Below are 20,313 nucleotides of genomic sequence, written 5' to 3' on the forward strand. Positions count from 1 at the left end.
CCACCAACACCGACAGGTGAGATATTCCTATCAAAATTGGACTGTACTTTGACTAAAAATCATGTGGATTTCAAGTAAGTGTAACACAGCTTTGACTAACTTGAGTGACTCAGGAGCAGTCAGCATTGGAAGAACCACCACCACAAACACACTTTGCAGATGACCTTAAATGTCTGGCAGGCAGTGAGCAAGAACTCATCTTACAAGTGTCTGTAACTAATTTAGAAAATGAAACTTCGATCAAGCATTATGTGAATCTATTTGTCAAGAAATTTTGAGGATTTTGTTATCTTCGGGTGGATTCCTGAAAAATGGAATAGATAATGGGGGAGATAATAATGGAGATGAAAATGTTAAGAATTTGAATCCAAAGGCATCAAAGCAGATCATTGGGTTTTCAGATTTTTTCAAACTACGCATGTTCATTAATTTTTTGTAAAATTAAAAGAAGTTGAATTGATAGAATTCATAGAATATTCCTGAAACTGTCAAAAACTGAAAGTAATGAAAATTAATTATCAGTCTAAATGTTACTGATGAAAAAAAATATGTCCAAAGGGACATAGGACGCCAATGCCCAGCACCGGGGAGGATGCTGCCGATGCCCAGGCCCCTCTGTACGCCCACTGCCAGTCAGTTGGAGAAGGATGGAGCCACTGATGCCGACATGTGAGATATCCCTATCAAAAGTAAGACATGTACTAACTAGAAATTCATGTGGGGGAATTTCAGAAGTGTAACAATAGCTTTGATTGCCTCATTTGAAGATTCTCGTCAGCTGTCCAGGCACTGGAAGTAACCACCGCCCAAGACAGGCTTTGCAGAGATGACCTAAAATGTAGTGGCACACGCAAGTGAGTCAAGAACCAAATCATTAAATAAATATCTGTATATTACTTAAAAAATCGAAACTTGGTTAAAACATCACCTGACTGAATCTTTGTAAACAGATTTCTAGGATATTGTGTTAACCTTCTGTGGATGCTAAAAAATGGAAGAGAATGGTGGGAGATTACAATGTAGATGAAAATGTTAGGAAATGTAAATCCCAAAGAATCAAAGCATATTAATCAGTTTTCAGATTTTTTTCAAACTACACATATTTATTTTTGTAAAATAAAAGAAGTTGAAATGTTAGGTAATTTAGGTGTCATTTTTAGCTCTTTTCTCCTTTTAAAACTGTCAAAAACTGAAAGTAAAGAGCGTTTAACTATTGAAATTTATCAGTCATAAATGTTACTGATGAAAAAATGTATGTCTAGGGGGACAGAGGACGCCTACACCAAGCACGGGGAGGACGCTGCCGATGCCAGCGCCGAGGACGCCGCAGCCAGTGGGTTCCTGACAGATGGGCCACCAACACTGACAGGTGAGATATTCCTATCAAAATTGGACTGTACTTTGACTAAAATCATGTGGATTTCAGTAAGTGTAACACAGCTTTGACTAACTTGAGTGACTCAGGAGCAGTCAGCATTGGAAGAACCACCACCACAAACACACACTTTGCAGATGACCTTAAATGTCTGGCAGGCAGTGTGCAAAACTCATCGTACAAGTATGTCAACTACTTTAGAATGAAACTTCGATCAAGCATTATGTGAATCTACCCACACCCCCCTCCCTTGTCAACAAATTTTGAGGATTTTGTGTTATCTTCGGTGGATTCTGAAAAATGGAAATAGAATGGTGGGAGATAATAATGGAGATGAAAATGTTCAGAATTTGAATCCAAAGGTATCAAGCAGATCAGTCGGTTTCAGATTTTTTCAAACTACGCATGTTCATTAATTTGTAAAATAAAAGAAGTTGAATTGATATTCATAGAATATTCCTGAAAGAGTCAAAAACTGAAAGTAAGTAAATTATCAGTCATAAATGTTACTGATGAAAAAAAAATGTCCAAAGGGACAGAGGACGCCAATGCCAGCACGGGGAGGATGCTGCCAATGCCAGCACCCAGGACGCCACTGCTAGTCAGTTGGAGAAGGATGGAGCCACTGATTCCGACATGTGAGATATTCCTATCAAAGTCAGACTGTATTAACTACAAATCATGTGGATTTCAGGAAGTGTAACATAGCTTTGATTGATTCATTTGAAGATATGTCAGCAGTCAGCACTGGAAGAACCACCACAGACAGGCTTTGCAGATGACCTAAAATGTCTGGCACGCAGTGAGCAAGAACACATCATATAAATATGTGTAAATTACTTAAAAAATGAAACTTGGTTAAAACATCACCTGAATCTTTTGTAAACAGATTTCTAGGATTTTGTGTTACCTTTTGTGGATTCTAAAAATGGAAGAGAATGGTGGGAGATTACAATGCAGATGAAAATGTTAGGAATATAAATCCCAAAGAATCAAAGCATATTAATCAGTTTTCAGATTTTTTTCAAACTACACATATTTATTTTTGTAAAATAAAAGAAGTTGAACTGTTAGGTAATTATAGGTGTCATTTTTAGCTCTTTTCTCCTTAAAACTGTCAAAAACTGAAAGTAAGAGCGTTTAACTATTGAAATTTATCAGTCATAAATGTTACCGATGAAAAAATGTATGTCTAGGGGGACAGAGGACGCCTACACCAGCACCGGTGAGGACGCTGCCGATGCCAGCGCCGAGGACGACGCAGCCAGTGGGTTCCTGGCAGATGGGGCCACCAACACCGACAGGTGAGATATTCCTATCAAAATTGGACTGTACTTTGACTAAAAATCATGTGGATTTCAGTAAGTGTAACACAGCTTTGACTAACTTGAGTGACTCAGGAGCAGTCAGCATTGGAAGAACCACCACCACAAACACACACTTTGCAGATGACCTTAAATGTCTGGCAGGCAGTGAGCAAGAACTCATCTTACAAGTATGTAACTAATTTAGAAAAGAAACTTCGATCAAGCATTATGTGAATCTTTTGTCAACAAATTTTGAGGATTTTGTGTTATCTTTGGTGGATTCTGAAAAATGGAATAGAAAGGTGGGGAGATGATAATGGAGATGAAAATGTTAAGAATTTGAATCCAAAGGTTTCAAAAGCAGATCATTTGGTTTTCAGATTTTTTCAAACTACGCATGTTCATTAATTTTTGTAAAATAAAAGAAGTTGATTTGATAGATACTCTAGAATATTCCTGAAACTGTCAAAAACTGAAAGTAAGTAAATTATCAGTCATAAATGTTACTGATGAAAAAAATATATGTCAAGAGGGACAGAGGACGCCAATGCCAGCACCAGGGAGGATGCTGCCGATGCAAGCACCCAGGACGCCACTCCCAGTCAGTTCGAGAAGGATGGAGCCACTGACGCCGACATGTGAGATATTCCTATCAAAGTCAGACTGTACTAACTAGAAATCATGTGGATTTCAGGAAGTGTAACATAGCTTTGATTGACTCATTTGAAGATATGTCAGCAGTCAGCACTGGAAGAACCACCACAAAGACAGGCTTTGCAGATGACCTAAAATTTCTGGCACGCAGTGAGCAAGAACACATCATTTAAATATGTGTAAATTACTTAAAAATGAAACTTGGTTAAAACATCACCTGAATCTTTTGTAAACACATTTCTAGGATTTTGTGTTACCTTCTGTGGATTCTAAAAATGGAAGAGAATGGTGGGAGATTTCAATGTAGATGAAAATGTTAGGAATGTAAATCCAAAGAATCAAAGCATATTAATCAGTTTTCAGATTTTTTCAAACTACACATATTTATTTTTGTAAAATAAAAGAAGTTGAAATGTTAGGTAATTATAGGTGTCATTTTTAGCTCTTTTCTCCTTAAAACTGTCAAAAACTGAAAGTAAGAGCATTTAAGTATTGAAATTTATCAGTCATAAATGTTACTGATGAAAAAATGTATGTCTAGGGGGACAGAGGACGCCTACACCAGCACCGGTGAGGACGCTGCCAATGCCAGCGCCGAGGACAACGCAGCCAGTGGGTTCCAGACAGATGGGGCCACCAACACCGACAGGTGAGATATTCCTATCAAAATTGGACTGTACTTTGACTAAAAATCATGTGGATTTCAGTAAGTGTAACATAGCTTTGACTAACTTGAGTGACTCAGGAGCAGTCAGCATTGGAAGAACCACCACCACAAACACACACTTTGCAGATGACCTTAAATGTCTGGCAGGCAGTGAGCAAGAACTCATCGTACAAGTATGTAACTAATTTAGAAAATGAAACTTCGATCAAGCATTATGTGAATCTTTTGTAAAGAAAATTTGAGGATTTTGACCAACTTTGGCAGATTCTATATATGGAATAGAATGGTGGGAGATTACAGAAAAGTTGAAAATGTTAATTTTTTATGTAAGATTTTTTTCAAGCAATGGATATTTATCTTGGCAAAATAAAAGGAATTAAATTGTGAATTAATACTGACGGGTATAATTTTTGGCAGGTTTTTCCTTGAAACTGTCAAAAACGAAATTAAGTGGGTTTAACTATTGAAATGAAGTATGTGTCATAAATGTTACTGATGAAAAAATTTATGTCCAGATGGAGAGCAGTCGTCGACACGACACCGCTGCTGCCAGTGGGTTCGAGACAGATGGAGCCTCCGACGCCGACAGGTGAGGTATTACTATGTAAATGAGACTATACTTTAAACCAGAAATGATGTGGATTTCAGGAAGTGTAACGTAGCTTTGACTCACTTGAAAATTATATCAGTCCGCATGGGAAGAACTAGCACAAACATAGGCTCTGCAGATGACATTAAATTTCTGGCAGGTAGCCAACAGGAACTCGTGATGCAAGTGTCTGTAATCCATTAAAAAAAATGAAACAACATGCATATTTACATTCTTAAAATGCTGAATCAGAAGGAAATGTCCTGATTCTGCCATGGCACTTCCTGATGAACAGCAAGAAATAAGTCGCCAAATACAGAAATGGGTGCTAAGGACAGTGATACGGACCTGTGAACTCCTTACTGAGCTATGTTAGTGACCAGTTCGCCATGGAACGCAACTGGCGTGATGGAGGCATTTGCAATTAGTGATGCTTGCAACCTCTATGGAATGAAAATCAAAGGTGAATGATGTCTCTGGAGAAAACGAATATATTAGGAAATGTTAATAATGAATGCTAGCAAATGCAATGATACATGCCAACTGTTACTAGAAGACATTTATAAAAATGATGCACTAGTTGTCAAAATGGTACAGTATGCAGCACTATATACCAATAATGTTTTAGCATAACTATTGTTTTGTAAGCTGAACCATTGGCTTTATTTGATATATTTTTGCTTGAAAAAAGCCCCTCTCCCTTTCCCAAGATCCCAGAAAGCCCTGACACCATTCATGTTTAAATACTTTGACAGTCTTAAATGTATTTGACCATTTGTATGTGGGCATGTTATCAGGGATCTGTGACACGAACAAGGGACTTCGTGAGGCCTCTGAAAAAGCTAAGTCAACCCTTCCCCCCTTATCTCTCCATTCTCTCTCTGTCTCTGTCTTGTCTGTCCATGTGCGTGTGTGTGTGTGCATGTGTGTGCGTGTGTGTCCGTCCATTTCTCTCTCCCTGGATGGTTGCCCTGAGTGGATGTGTGCACCGAGTTCAGCATGGTGTTGAGCCTAACCCTTCCTAACCCTAACACACTGCACAGTATGGATGCTCTGTGTGTGTGTGTGTGTGTGTGTGTGTGTGTGGATTGTGAAGAACAAATAAGTGTGGCGCGAATGCCCTGAGTTTCCTAGTTTTCAGGCAGCCCACTGAGGACAGCGCCACGACTTGAGAAACACCGGGGCTGAGCAGGACACCGCCTGCGGGATCCAGGAAGATGGGGCCACCACTACTTTAGGGTGAGGGACTGCTGTCAAAATCAGGTCTTGTGCCTTGACTAGATGTAAAGACAGACAAGACAGTAAGGCACTCCTATCAAAATCAGACTGTACTTAACCCCTTCACTGCCACAGTAAATAACCCTTTTAATTACACATACTTAACCGTGACCCAACTAGTGCAGACTCCAGCAGGGGTCTGACATTCCTGCCAGATAGAAAATTTCCTTTTTGGATTGCTGTGTGCCAGACCTAACTTTAACTTTTTTGGGGTAGGTTCACCAAAGTTTTCACTGCTCATTCATTTATAGAGCTATCTCAAAGATTTTTGGCATGTTTTTTTTCCCTCATACCCTTGGCAATGAAGTGACAGCATTATGTTGTGATGTTTCCAATTTTTGTGTTATCCTTGGTAATGTATATTTAAAAAACAACACACTTTCAGGTTATACACTCACACACTCCTGACCATAAAACAACAAACGTACTGGAAAAATGGGTTTTCTTGTACATTTACTGAGAATGAAAATACATCACTCAGTGTTAGTGCCAGTACACAAACTTAGCATGGTAACCCATGAAACAACCCTACTGGTATTACTGCGTGGCAGGGCAAAATACTGCTTTTCTTGGTATGTTCACTGAACAGTTCATTGCTCATTCAGTTATTGAGATATCTCAAAGATATTTGGCATGTTTTTTTCTCACATCCTTGGCTTTGATGTGACAGTACAATTATTTGATATTGGTAGAGTAAATATGGATACACATGATATTTAAAAAAAACACTCACTTTCAGATCGTAAACACATATTACACAACCTAAAATCATACAAGTACAGGAAATACTGGCTTTCTTTGTACATTTACAAACTCGGAATGAAAATATGTAAGTTGCAGGTAGTGCCAGTGCACAAACATGGCATGGTAGCCCATGAAACAACCCTACTGGTATTTGTACGCACGGAAGGACTTGGCCAGGGCAAAATATATTCACTGAATAGAAATCATATTAGGCTTAGGCTTTGCAGATGACAGTAAATGTGTGGCAGGCAGTGAGCAGGAACTCATTATATAGATGCCTGTAACTTTTAAAAAAATGAAACTGGGATAAAACAATCTAAATCTTTTGTTAACAAATATTCAGGAATTTGTGACACCTTGGATTGTAAAAAGTGGAATAGAATGGTGGGAGACAACAATGCAGATGAAATTATCAATTTAGATAAAAAAAAACACCAAAGCAGATCAATCGATTTTTAGATTTTTTCAAACTGTGAATAATTGTTTATCTTGGCAAAGTAAAAGGAGTTGGATTGTTAAAAATTTATAGGTATCATTTTTGGCTCTTTTTTTTTTTTTTTTTGAAACTCAAAAGCGAAATTGTGTTACTATCAAAATAAGTATCATAAGTGTCAATGACAAAAAAAATATATGTCCAGGGGGACAGAGGGTGCCAACGCCAGGCCAGCAATGGGGAGGACGCTACCACTGCCAGTGGGTTCCAGACAGATGGAGCCACCGACACTGACAGGTGAGATATTCCTGTCAAAATCAGACTTTACTTAAAACTAGAAATCATGTGGATTTCTGGAAGTGTAACACAGCTTTAGCTGACCCACTTGAAGATCATGTCAGCAGTCAGCAATGGAAGAACCACCACCACAAACACTGGCTTTGCAGATGACCATAAATGTCTGGCAGGCAGTGAGCAAGAACTCCTCATACAAATGTGTAATAACTAATTTAGAAAATGAAATTTGGATAAAGCATGACCTGAATATTTTGTGAACAAATCTTTTTAGGATTTTTTGACAACTTTGGTGGATTCTATAAAATGGAAGAGAATGGTGGGAGATTACAATGTTGATGAAAATGTTAGGATTTAAATCCAAAAGCAGATTAATCAGTTTTCAGATTTTTTCAAACTACACATTTATTTTGGTAAAATAAAAGGAGTTGAATTGTTAGATAATTATAGGTGTCATTTTTGGCTCTTTTTTCCTCAACTGTCAAAAACTGAAAGTAAGTGCGTTTAGGTATTAAAATTATCACTCATAAATGTTACTGATGAAAAAATGTATGTCTAGGGGGACAGAGGACGCCTACACCAGCACCGGTGAGGACGCTGCCGATGCCAGCGCCGAGGACGCGCAGCCAGTGGGTTCCTGACAGATGGGGCCACCAACACCGACAGGTGAGATATTCCTATCAAAATTGGACTGTACTTTGACTAAAAATCATGTGAATTTCAGTAAGTGTAACACAGCTTTGACTAACTTGAGTGACTCAGGAGCAATCAGCATTGGAAGAACCACCACCACAAACACACACTTTGCAGATGACCTTAAATGTCTGGCAGGCAGTGAGCAAGAACTCATCGTACAAGTGTCTGTAACTAATTTAGAAAATGAAACTTCGATCAAGCATTATGTGAATCTTTTGTCAAGAAATTTTGAGGATTTTGTTATCTTCGGTGGATTCTGAAAAATGGAATAGAATGGTGGGAGATAATAATGGAGATGAAAATGTTAAGAATTTGAATCCAAAGGCATCAAAGCAGATCAGTTGGTTTTCAGATTTTTTCAAACTACGCATGTTCATTAATTTTTGTAAAATAAAAGAAGTTGAATTGATAGATATTCATAGAATATTCCTGAAACTGTCAAAAACTGAAAGTAAGTAAATTAATTATCAGTCATAAATGTTACTGATGAAAAAAAATATGTCCAAAGGGACATAGGACGCCAATGCCAGCACCGGGGAGGATGCTGCCGATGCCAGCACCCAGGACGCCACTGCCAGTCAGTTGGAGAAGGATGGAGCCACTGATGCCGACATGTGAGATATTCCTATCAAAGTAAGACTGTACTAACTAGAAATCATGTGGATTTCAGGAAGTGCAACATAGCTTTGATTGACTCATTTGAAGATTTGTCAGCAGTCAGCACTGGAAGAACCACCACAGACAGGCTTTGCAGATGACCTAAAATGTGTGGCACGCAGTGAGCAAGAACACATCATATAAATATGTGTAAATTACTTAAAAAATGAAACTTGGTTAAAACATCACCTGAATCTTTTGTAAACAGATTTCTAGGATTTTGTGTTACCTTCTGTGGATTCTAAAAATGTAAGAGAATGGTGGGAGATTACAATGTAGATGAAAATGTTAGGAATGTAAATCCCAAAGAATCAAAGCATATTAATCGGTTTTCAGATTTTTTCAAACTACACATATTTATTTTTGTAAAATAAAAGAAGTTGAAATGTTAGGTAATTATAGGTGTCATTTTTAGCTCTTTTCTCCTTAAAACTGTCAAAAACTGAAAGTAAGAGCATTTAACTATTGAAATTTATCAGTCATAAATGTTACTGATGAAAAAATGTATGTCTAGGGGGACAGAGGACGCCTACACCAGCACCGGGGAGGACGCTGCCGATGCCAGCGCCGAGGACGCCGCAGCCAGTGGGTTCCTGACAGATGGGGCCACCAACACCGACAGGTGAGATATTCCTATCAAAATTGGACTGTACTTTGACTAAAAATCATGTGGATTTCAGTAAGTGTAACACAGCTTTGACTAACTTGAGTGACTCAGGAGCAGTCAGCATTGGAAGAACCACCACCACAAACACACACTTTGCAGATGACCTTAAATGTCTGGCAGGCAGTGAGCAAGAACTCATCGTACAAGTATGTAACTAATTTAGAAAATGAAACTTCGATCAAGCATTATGTGAATCTTTTGTCAACAAATTTTGAGGATTTTGTGTTATCTTCGGTGGATTCTGAAAAATGGAATAGAATGGTGGGAGATAATAATGGAGATGAAAATGTTCAGAATTTGAATCCAAAGGTATCAAAGCAGATCAGTCGGTTTTCAGATTTTTTCAAACTACGCATGTTCATTAATTTTGTAAAATAAAAACAAGTTGAATTGATATTCATAGAATATTCCTGAAACTGTCAAAAACTGAAAGTAAGTAAATTATCAGTCATAAATGTTACTGATGAAAAAAAAATATGTCCAAAGGGACAGAGGACGCCAATGCCAGCACCGGGGAGGATGCTGCCAATGCCAGCACCCAGGACGCCACTGCTAGTCAGTTGGAGAAGGATGGAGCCACTGATTCCGACATGTGAGATATTCCTATCAAAGTCAGACTGTATTAACTAGAAATCATGTGGATTTCAGGAAGTGTAACATAGCTTTGATTGACTCATTTGAAGATTTGTCAGCAGTCAGCACTGGAAGAACCACCACAGACAGGCTTTGCAGATGACCTAAAATGTGTGGCACGCAGTGAGCAAGAACACATCATATAAATATGTGTAAATTACTTAAAAAATGAAACTTGGTTAAAACATCACCTGAATCTTTTGTAAACAGATTTCTAGGATTTTGTGTTACCTTTTGTGGATTCTAAAAATGGAAGAGAATGGTGGGAGATTACAATGCAGATGAAAATGTTAGGAATATAAATCCCAAAGAATCAAAGCATATTAATCAGTTTTCAGATTTTTTTCAAACTACACATATTTATTTTTGTAAAATAAAAGAAGTTGAAATGTTAGGTAATTATAGGTGTCATTTTTAGCTCTTTTCTCCTTAAAACTGTCAAAAACTGAAAGTAAGAGCGTTTAACTATTGAAATTTATCAGTCATAAATGTTACCGATGAAAAAATGTATGTCTAGGGGGACAGAGGACGCCTACACCAGCACCGGTGAGGACGCTGCCGATGCCAGCGCCGAGGACGACGCAGCCAGTGGGTTCCTGGCAGATGGGGCCACCAACACCGACAGGTGAGATATTCCTATCAAAATTGGACTGTACTTTGACTAAAAATCATGTGGATTTCAGTAAGTGTAACACAGCTTTGACTAACTTGAGTGACTCGGGAGCAGTCAGCATTGGAAGAACCACCACCACAAACACACACTTTGCAGATGACCTTAAATGTCTGGCAGGCAGTGAGCAAGAACTCATCTTACAAGTATGTAACTAATTTAGAAAAGAAACTTCGATCAAGCATTATGTGAATCTTTTGTCAACAAATTTTGAGGATTTTGTGTTATCTTTGGTGGATTCTGAAAAATGGAATAGAAAGGTGGGAGATGATAATGGAGATGAAAATGTTAAGAATTTGAATCCAAAGGTTTCAAAAGCAGATCATTTGGTTTTCAGATTTTTTCAAACTACGGATGTTCATTAATTTTTGTAAAATAAAAGAAGTTGAATTGATAGATACTCTAGAATATTCCTGAAACTGTCAAAAACTGAAAGTAAGTAAATTATCAGTCATAAATGTTACTGATGAAAAAAATATATGTCCAAAGGGACAGAGGACGCCAATGCCAGCACCGGGGAGGATGCTGCCGATGCAAGCACCCAGGACGCCACTCCCAGTCAGTTCGAGAAGGATGGAGCCACTGACGCCGACATGTGAGATATTCCTATCAAAGTCAGACTGTACTAACTAGAAATCATGTGGATTTCAGGAAGTGTAACATAGCTTTGATTGACTCATTTGAAGATATGTCAGCAGTCAGCACTGGAAGAACCACCACAAAGACAGGCTTTGCAGGTGACCTAAAATGTGTGGCACGCAGTGAGCAAGAACACATCATTTAAATATCTGTAAATTACTTAAAAACTGAAACTTGGTTAAAACATCACCTGAATCTTTTGTAAACAGATTTCTAGGATTTTGTGTTACCTTCTGTGGATTCTAAAAATGGAAGAGAATGGTGGGAGATTACAATGTAGATGAAAATGTTAGGAATGTAAATCCCAAAGAATCAAAGCATATTAATCAGTTTTCAGATTTTTTCAAACTACACATATTTATTTTCGTAAAATAAAAGAAGTTGAAATGTTAGGTAATTATAGGTGTCATTTTTAGCTCTTTCTCCTTAAAACTGTCAAAAACTGAAAGTAAGAGCGTTTAACTATTGAAATTTATCAGTCATAAATGTTACTGATGAAAAAATGTATGTCTAGGGGGACAGAGGACGCCTACACCAGCACCGGGGAGGACGCTGCCGATGCCAGCGCCGAGGACGACGCAGCCGGGGGGTTCCTGACAGATGGGGCCACCGACACCAACAGGTGAGATATTCCTATCAAAATTGGACTGTACTTTGACTAAAAATCATGTGGATTTCAGTAAGTGTAACACAGCTTTGACTAACTTGAGTGACTCAGGAGCAGTCAGCATTGGAAGAACCACCACCACAAACACACACTTTGCAGATGACCTTAAATGTCTGGCAGGCAGTGAGCAAGAACTCATCGTACAAGCGTCTGTAACTAATTTAGAAAATGAAACTTCGATCAAGCATTATGTGAATCTTTTGTCAACAAATTTTGAGGATTTTGTGTTATCTTTGGTGGATTCTGAAAAATGGAATAGAAAGGTGGGAGATAATAATGGAGATGAAAATGTTAAGAATTTGAATCCAAAGGTATCAAAGCGGATCAGTTCGTTTTCAGATTTTTTCAAACTACGCATGTTCATTAATTTTTGTAAAATAAAAGAAGTTGAATTGATAGATATTCATAGAATATTCCTGAAATTGTCAAAAACTGAAAGTAAGTAAATTAATTATCAGTCATAAATGTTACTGATGAAAAAAAATATGTCGAAAGGGACATAGGACGCCAATGCCAGCACCGGGGAGGATGCTGCCGATGCCAGCACCCAGGACGCCACTGCCAGTCAGTTCGAGAAGGATGGAGCCACTGATGCCGACATGTGAGATATTCCTATCAAAGTCAGACTGTACTAACTAGAAATCATGTGGATTTCAGGAAGTGTAACATAGCTTTGATTGACTCATTTGAAGATTTGTCAGCAGTCAGCACTGGAAGAACCACCACAGACAGGCTTTGCAGATGACCTAAAATGTCTGGCATGCAGTGAGCAAGAATACATCATATAAATATCTGTAATTTACTTAAAAAATGAAACTTGGTTAAAACATCACCCGAATCTTTTGTAAACAGATTTCTAGGATTTTGTGTTACCTTCTGTGGATTCTAAAAATGGAAGAGAATGGTGGGAGATTACAATGTAGATGAAAATGTTAGGAATGTAAATCCCAAAGAATCGAAGCATATTAATCAGTTTTCAGATTTTTTCAAACTACACATATTTATTTTTGTAAAATAAAAGAAGTTGAAATGTTAGGTAATTATAGGTGTCATTTTTAGCTCTTTTCTCCTTAAAACTGTCAAAAACTGAAAGGAAGAGCGTTTAACTATTGAAATTTATCAGTCATAAATGTTACTGATGAAAAAATGTATGTCTAGGGGGACAGAGGACGCCTACACCAGCACCGGGGAGGATGCTGCCGATGCCAGCGCCGAGGACGCGCAGCCAGTGGGTTTCTGACAGACGGGGCCACCGAGACCGACAGGTGAGATATTCCTATCAAAATTGGACTGTACTTTGACTAAAAATCATGTGAATTTCAGTAAGTGTAACACAGCTTTGACTAACTTGAGTGACTCAGGAGCAGTCAGCATTGGAAGAACCACCACCACAAACACACACTTTGCAGATGACCTTAAATGTCTGGCAGGCAGTGAGCAAGAACTCATCGTACAAGTGTCTGTAACTAATTTAGAAAATGAAACTTCGATCAAGCATTATGTGAATCTTTTGTAAAGAAAATTTGAGGATTTTGACCAACTTTGGCAGATTCTATATATGGAATAGAATGGTGGGAGATTACAGAAAAGTTGAAAATGTTAATTTTTATGTAAGATTTTTTTCAAGCAATGGATATTTATCTTGGCAAAATAAAAGGAATTAAATTGTGAATTAATATTGATAGGTATAATTTTTGGCAGGTTTTTCCTTGAAACTGTCAAAAACGAAATTAAGTGGGTTTAACTATTGAAATGAAGTATGTGTCATAAATGTTACTGATGAAAAAATTTATGTCCAGATGGACAGAGGTCGTCGACACGACACCGCTGCTGCCAGTGGGTTCGAGACAGATGGAGCCTCCGACGCCGACAGGTGAGGTATTACTATGTAAATGAGACTATACTTTAAACCAGAAATGATGTGGATTTCAGAAAGTGTAACGTAGCTTTGACTCACTTGAAAATTATGTCAGTCCGCATGGGAAGAACTAGCACAAACATAGGCTCTGCAGATGACATTAAATTTCTGGCAGGTAGCCAACAGGAACTCGTGATGCAAGTGTCTGTAATCCATTAAAAAAAATGAAACAACATGCATATTTACATTCTTAAAAAGCTGAATCAGAAGGAAATGTCCTGATTCTGCCATGGCACTTCCTGATGAACAGCAAGAAATAAGTCGCCAAATACAGAAATGGGTGCTAAGGACAGTGATACGGACCTGTGAACTCCTTACTGAGCTATGTTAGTGACCAGTTCGCCATGGAACGCAACTGGCGTGATGGAGGCATTTGCAATTAGTGATGCTTGCAACCTCTATGGAATGAAAATCAAAGGTGAATGATGTCTCTGGAGAAAACGAATATATTAGGAAATGTTAATAATGAATGCTAGCAAATGCAATGATACATGCCAACTGTTACTAGAAGACATTTATAAAAATGATGCACTAGTTGTCAAAATGGTACAGTATGCAGCACTATATACCAATAATGTTTTAGCATAACTATTGTTTTGTAAGCTGAACCATTGGCTTTATTTGATATATTTTTGCTTGAAAAAAGCCCCTCTCCCTTTCCCAAGATCCCAGAAAGCCCTGACACCATTCATGTTTAAATACTTTGACAGTCTTAAATGTATTTGACCATTTGTATGTGGGCATGTTATCAGGGATCTGTGACATGAACAAGGGACTTCGTGAGGCCTCTGAAAAAGCTAAGTCAACCCTTCCCCCCTTATCTCTCCATTCTCTCTCTGTCTCTGTCTTGTCTGTCCATGTGCGTGTGTGTGTGTGCGTGTGTGTGCGTGTGTGTCCGTCCATTTCTCTCTCCCTGGATGGTTGCCCTGAGTGGATGTGTGCACCGAGTTCAGCATGGTGTTGAGCCTAACCCTTCCTAACCCTAACACACTGCACAGTATGGATGCTCTGTGTGTGTGTGTGTGTGTGTGTGGATTGTGAAGAACAAATAAGTGTGGCGCGAATGCCCTGAGTTTCCTAGTTTTCAGGCAGCCCACTGAGGACAGCGCCACGACTTGAGAAACACCGGGGCTGAGCAGGACACCGCCTGCGGGATCCAGGAACATGGGGCCACCACTACTTTAGGGTGAGGGACTGCTGTCAAAATCAGGTCTTGTGCCTTGACTAGATGTAAAGACAGACAAGACAGTAAGGCACTCCTATCAAAATCAGACTGTACTTAACCCCTTCACTGCCACAGTAAATAACCCTTTTAATTACACATACTTAACCGTGACCCAACTAGTGCAGACTCCAGCAGGGGTCTGACATTCCTGCCAGATAGAAAATTTCCTTTTTGGATTGCTGTGTGCCAGACCTAATTTTAACTTTTTTGGGGTAGGTTCACCAAAGTTTTCACTGCTCATTCATTTATAGAGCTATCTCAAAGATTTTTGGCATGTTTTTTTCCCTCATACCCTTGGCAATGAAGTGACAGCATTATGTTGTGATGATTCCAATTTTTGTGTTATCCTTGGTAATGTATATTTAAAAAACAACACACTTTCGGATTATACACTCACGCACTCCTGACCATAAAACAACAAACGTACTGGAAAAATGGGTTTTCTTGTACATTTACTGAGAATGAAAATACATCACTCAGTGTTAGTGCCAGTACACAAACTTAGCATGGTAACCCATGAAACAACCCTACTGGTATTACTGCGTGGCAGGGCAAAATACTGCTTTTCTTGGTATGTTCACTGAACAGTTCATTGCTCATTCAGTTATTGAGATATCTCAAAGATATTTGGCATGTTTTTTTCTCACATCCTTGGCTTTGATGTGACAGTACAATTATTTTATATTGGTAGAGTAAATATGGATACACATGATATTTAAAAAAACACTCACTTTCAGATCGTAAACACATATTACACAACCTAAAATCATACAAGTACAGGAAATACTGGCTTTCTTTGTACATTTACAAACTCGGAATGAAAATATGTAAGTTGCAGGTAGTGCCAGTGCACAAACATGGCATGGTAGCCCATGAAACAACCCTACTGGTATTTGTACGCACGGAAGGACTTGGCCAGGGCAAAATATATTCACTGAATTCATATTAGGCTTAGGCTTTGCAGATGACAGTAAATGTGTGGCAGGCAGTGAGCAGGAACTCATTATATAGATGCCTGTAACTTTAAAAGAAATGAAACTGGGATAAAACAATCTAAATCTTTTGTTAACAAATATTCAGGAATTTGTGACACCTTGGATTGTAAAAAGTGGAATAGAATGGTGGGAGACAACAATGCAGATGAAATTATCAATTTAGATCCAAAAAACACCAAAGCAGATCAATCGATTTTTAGATTTTTTCAAACTGTGAATAACTGTTTTTCTTGGCAAAGTAAAAGGAGTTGGATTGTTAAAAATTTATAGGTATCATTTTTGGCTCTTTTTTTTTTTTTTTTTTTGAAACTCAAAAGCGAAATTGTGTTACTATTAAAATAAGTATCATAAGTGTCAATGACAAAAAAAATATATGTCCAGGGGGACAGAGGGTGCCAACGCCAGCAATGGGGAGGACGCTACCACTGCCAGTGGGTTCCAGACAGATGGAGCCACCGACACTGACAGGTGAGATATTCCTGTCAAAATCAGACTTTACTTAAAACTAGAAATCATGTGGATTTCTGGAAGTGTAACATAGCTTTAGCTGACCCACTTGAAGATCATGTCAGCAGTCAGCAATGGAAGAACCACCACCACAAACACTGGCTTTGCAGATGACCATAAATGTCTGGCAGGCAGTGAGCAAGAACTCATCATACAAATGTGTAATAACTAATTTAGAAAATGAAATTTGGATAAAGCATGACCTGAATATTTTGTGAACAAATTTTTTTAGGATTTTTTGACAACTTTGGTGGATTCTATAAAATGGAAGAGAATGGTGGGAGATTACAATGTTGATGAAAATGTTAGGATTTAAATCCAAAAGCAGATTAATCAGTTTTCAGATTTTTTCAAACTACACATGTATTTTGGTAAAATAAAAGGAGTTGAATTGTTAGATAATTATAGGTGTCATTTTTGGCTCTTTTTTCCTTAACTGTCAAAAACTGAAAGTAAGTGCGTTTAGGTATTAAAATTATCACTCATAAATGTTACTGATGAAAAAATGTATGTCTAGGAGGACAGAGGACGCCTACACCAGCACCGGGGAGGACGCTGCCGATGCCAGCGCCGAGGACGCGCAGCCAGTGGGTTCCAGACAGATGGGGCCACCAACACCAACAGGTGAGATATTCCCATCAAAATTGGACTGTACTTTGACTAAAAATCATGTGGATTTCAGTAAGTGTAACACAGCTTTGACTAACTTGAGTGACTCAGGAGCAGTCAGCATTGGAAGAACCACCACCGCAAACACACACTTTGCAGATGACCTTAAATGTCTGGCAGGCAGTGAGGAAGAACTCATCGTACAAGTATGTAACTAATTTAGAAAATGAAACTTCGATCAAGCATTATGTGAATCTTTTGTCAACAAATTTTGAGGATTTTGTGTTATCTTTGGTGGATTCTGAAAAATGGAATAGAATGGTGGGAGATAATAATGGAGATGAAAATGTTCAGAATTTGAATCCAAAGGTATGAAAGCAGATCAGTCGGTTTTCAGATTTTTTCAAACTACGCATGTTCATTAATTTTTGTAAAATGAAACTTCTATCAAGCATTATGTGAATCTTTTGTAAAGAAAATTTGAGGATTTTGACCAACTTTGGCAGATTCTATATATGGAATAGAATGGTGGGAGATTATAGAAAAGTTGAAAATGTTAATTTTTATGTAAGATTTTTTCAACCAATGGATATTTATCTTGGCAAAATAAAAGGAATTAAATTGTGAAGTAATATTGATAGGTATAATTTTTGGTAGGTTTTTCCTTGAAACTGTCAAAAACGAAATTAAGTGGGTTTAACTATTGAAATGAAGTATGTGTCATAAATGTTACTGATGAAAAAATGTGTCCAGAGGGACAGAGGTCGTCAAATAACTGCGGCGCGAATGCCTTGTTTCCTTGTTTTCAGGCAGACCATTGAGGTACAGTGCCATGACTGGGGTCATAACCAGAGCTGAGCAGGACACCACCAGCAGGATCCAGGATCATGGGGCCACCACTGCTTTAGGGTTTAACCCGAAGCTTTATAATAACAAATACAGAACACATTTTAATGATTAGAATTTTTTTTAAAGTGTATCACAAGTGACATCTTGAAGGCCTTTCCTCTCTTGTTTTATATTGTGGTTGTTCTAGTATGATTTTGTGTGTGTAGATATCCATTTGTCCAGAAAATATATTTTAGTGCAAATTACCTGACTAATGTTTGTAATGAACAAGTTGAAAATGTGACAAAAAACAAAACACTGATTTCAAAACAACAGCATGTCACTGAAAATACATAAAATGGGAAAACATCATGTGTTTTGTATTCTTTATTCATTTCACTTTGAGAAAATATATATTTTTCTGGGTCTTTCTCCAATAACAAAGAGCACAGAATTTTTTGAAAATTTATACCCATTTTTTGGGAAAAAACCCTGGCAAATAGATTTCACTAAATTATTTTCCTGGCAGCGAAAGGGTTAAGCATGCGAACACGCACACCTATCTGGTTAGCCTATACAGATGTGTGTTTTGGCCTCTAATGCTGGAGCATGCATGTGCTTCGCTTCTACACCCATGTCTGTGTCCCCTATGAAGCCAGTGTGTTCCTGAAAATTACACTCACTTTCAACATGTACACAGAATAAGCCCGAAAAAAATTGGAAACGCAGACCAGTATGTATTCCTATTTTTGTATCCCAAATTCTATGACCTATTCGAACGAAACGATTTTGTGCGTTTTGCAATGCAGCGTGTGAGAAATGATTGGTATCATGCAAACAAACCCGTCCACCAAATCAAGAGTTGGGCTTAATTAAAAACGACGCGAAATGACCTATACAATGAACGCGTACCGACACTTGTGACGCAAACCGCCACATTTTTTGCTTACCTTTGCATGGTTTTGGGGGTCGGAACCGGAAAGAGCGACTGCTGGGACTGGATGATGGCAGACGATTTTTTTAATTTTTCATCAATATTTTATGTATCTGTTTTTTGGACCTGACAAGACAATGCCCATTAGTGAAGTGACTGAATCCGTATCAAAATCAAAAAGCATAACCCTAAAAAAAGAGTCGAAGAACACTGAAAATAAAGTTAACATCTAAGAAATGTTTAACATTGCTTCACATCTATGTACGTTAAGAATGGTTCCCTGAGTTTACTGGGACATTCAAATAGGAAATAACCCCAGTACTTTTATCAATCTGCTTACAGTGTAGGCTACTACTCTGACTTACTTCCTCATCATCCAAGGCATGAACTTGGTTAGCTGGGTCACGACGGTGGTGAAAGTATTGCCGTACCTGCAAGAAAACAGGAGTTGCTTAGCTTGAGAATTAAGCACAAACCACATGCTGCTTGAGAATCAAGTACAGACCACATGCTTGACTTGAGAATAAAGCATACACCACATGCTGCTTGAGAATTAAGCATAGACCACATGCTGCGTTGTTTTAGCATCATTTGTTCCCTTTCACAGCTGCTTTCGTCCAACCAAACAGAAGACTCGAGACTCTTCATTGGCTTCAGACAGAAAATCTGATATGCGCACAGGGTATCAGCCGCGCGATCCATTCCTAAAAATCACAGAAAACTAGGGTGGCTCGTGCATGTTCTCCTACAAATGCCCCCTCACAACACACACGCACACACACACACCAAACAAACCACAAACACAGACACAGACACAGACACACACTCGCATGCATGAACGCACACACGCCTTCCACACAAGCATGCTGCAAAACACGATATCAAGACCACCATAGACCCACTGCACTCATCACCATCTATCCGATACTCGAGCAAAGAAAAGCGATAACAAAATACCAGTATTAAAGATAACAGTATAAACAACTATACACAATCACAACACTAACGGCAACAACTCCAGGGAAGATACTGAGTAAAACAACAGAGATGAAGAATAAAACGTAAAACATAAAAAGGTATTGACGAAAACAAAAGGGATAAAGAATAATTCATCAGGCTGATTATAAGATGGTAGGCTACTTACTCAAACAATAAAGAAGATAATTGTCTAACATGGACGAACCATTCTACATACACATGGAATCATTTACTCGTGTATTCACTGCTAAAGACTCTTCAGAATAAATACAACATTGTACAAGCATCAATATCAACCACAATTAAAAGCTATATTCACAAATATCAGTTTCAGTACAGCAGTACCCCC

The 20,313-nt window shown here is 38.3% G+C and overlaps 2 protein-coding genes across 2 annotated transcripts in view; one reads left to right on the top strand and one right to left on the bottom strand.

Annotated features, from left to right (window-relative positions):
* The window catches only part of LOC143300785 (uncharacterized), a 23,051-nt gene extending 22,391 nt beyond the window's left edge, over nucleotides 1-660 (top strand). Inside the window, exon 3 of the mRNA XM_076614715.1 lies at nucleotides 559-660. Coding sequence (XP_076470830.1) covers nucleotides 559-660 — 102 coding nt within the window. The remainder of the gene's footprint in view (nucleotides 1-558) is intronic.
* LOC143300514 (D-aspartate oxidase-like) overlaps nucleotides 1-20,313 on the bottom strand; it is a 73,117-nt gene that overhangs the window by 40,444 nt on the left and 12,360 nt on the right. Inside the window, exon 5 of the mRNA XM_076614247.1 lies at nucleotides 19,352-19,417. Coding sequence (XP_076470362.1) covers nucleotides 19,352-19,417 — 66 coding nt within the window. The remainder of the gene's footprint in view (nucleotides 1-19,351; nucleotides 19,418-20,313) is intronic.

This window comes from Babylonia areolata, chromosome 26 (genome assembly GCF_041734735.1).
Source record: "Babylonia areolata isolate BAREFJ2019XMU chromosome 26, ASM4173473v1, whole genome shotgun sequence".
In the NCBI taxonomy this organism is placed as follows: Eukaryota; Metazoa; Mollusca; class Gastropoda; order Neogastropoda; family Buccinidae; genus Babylonia; species Babylonia areolata.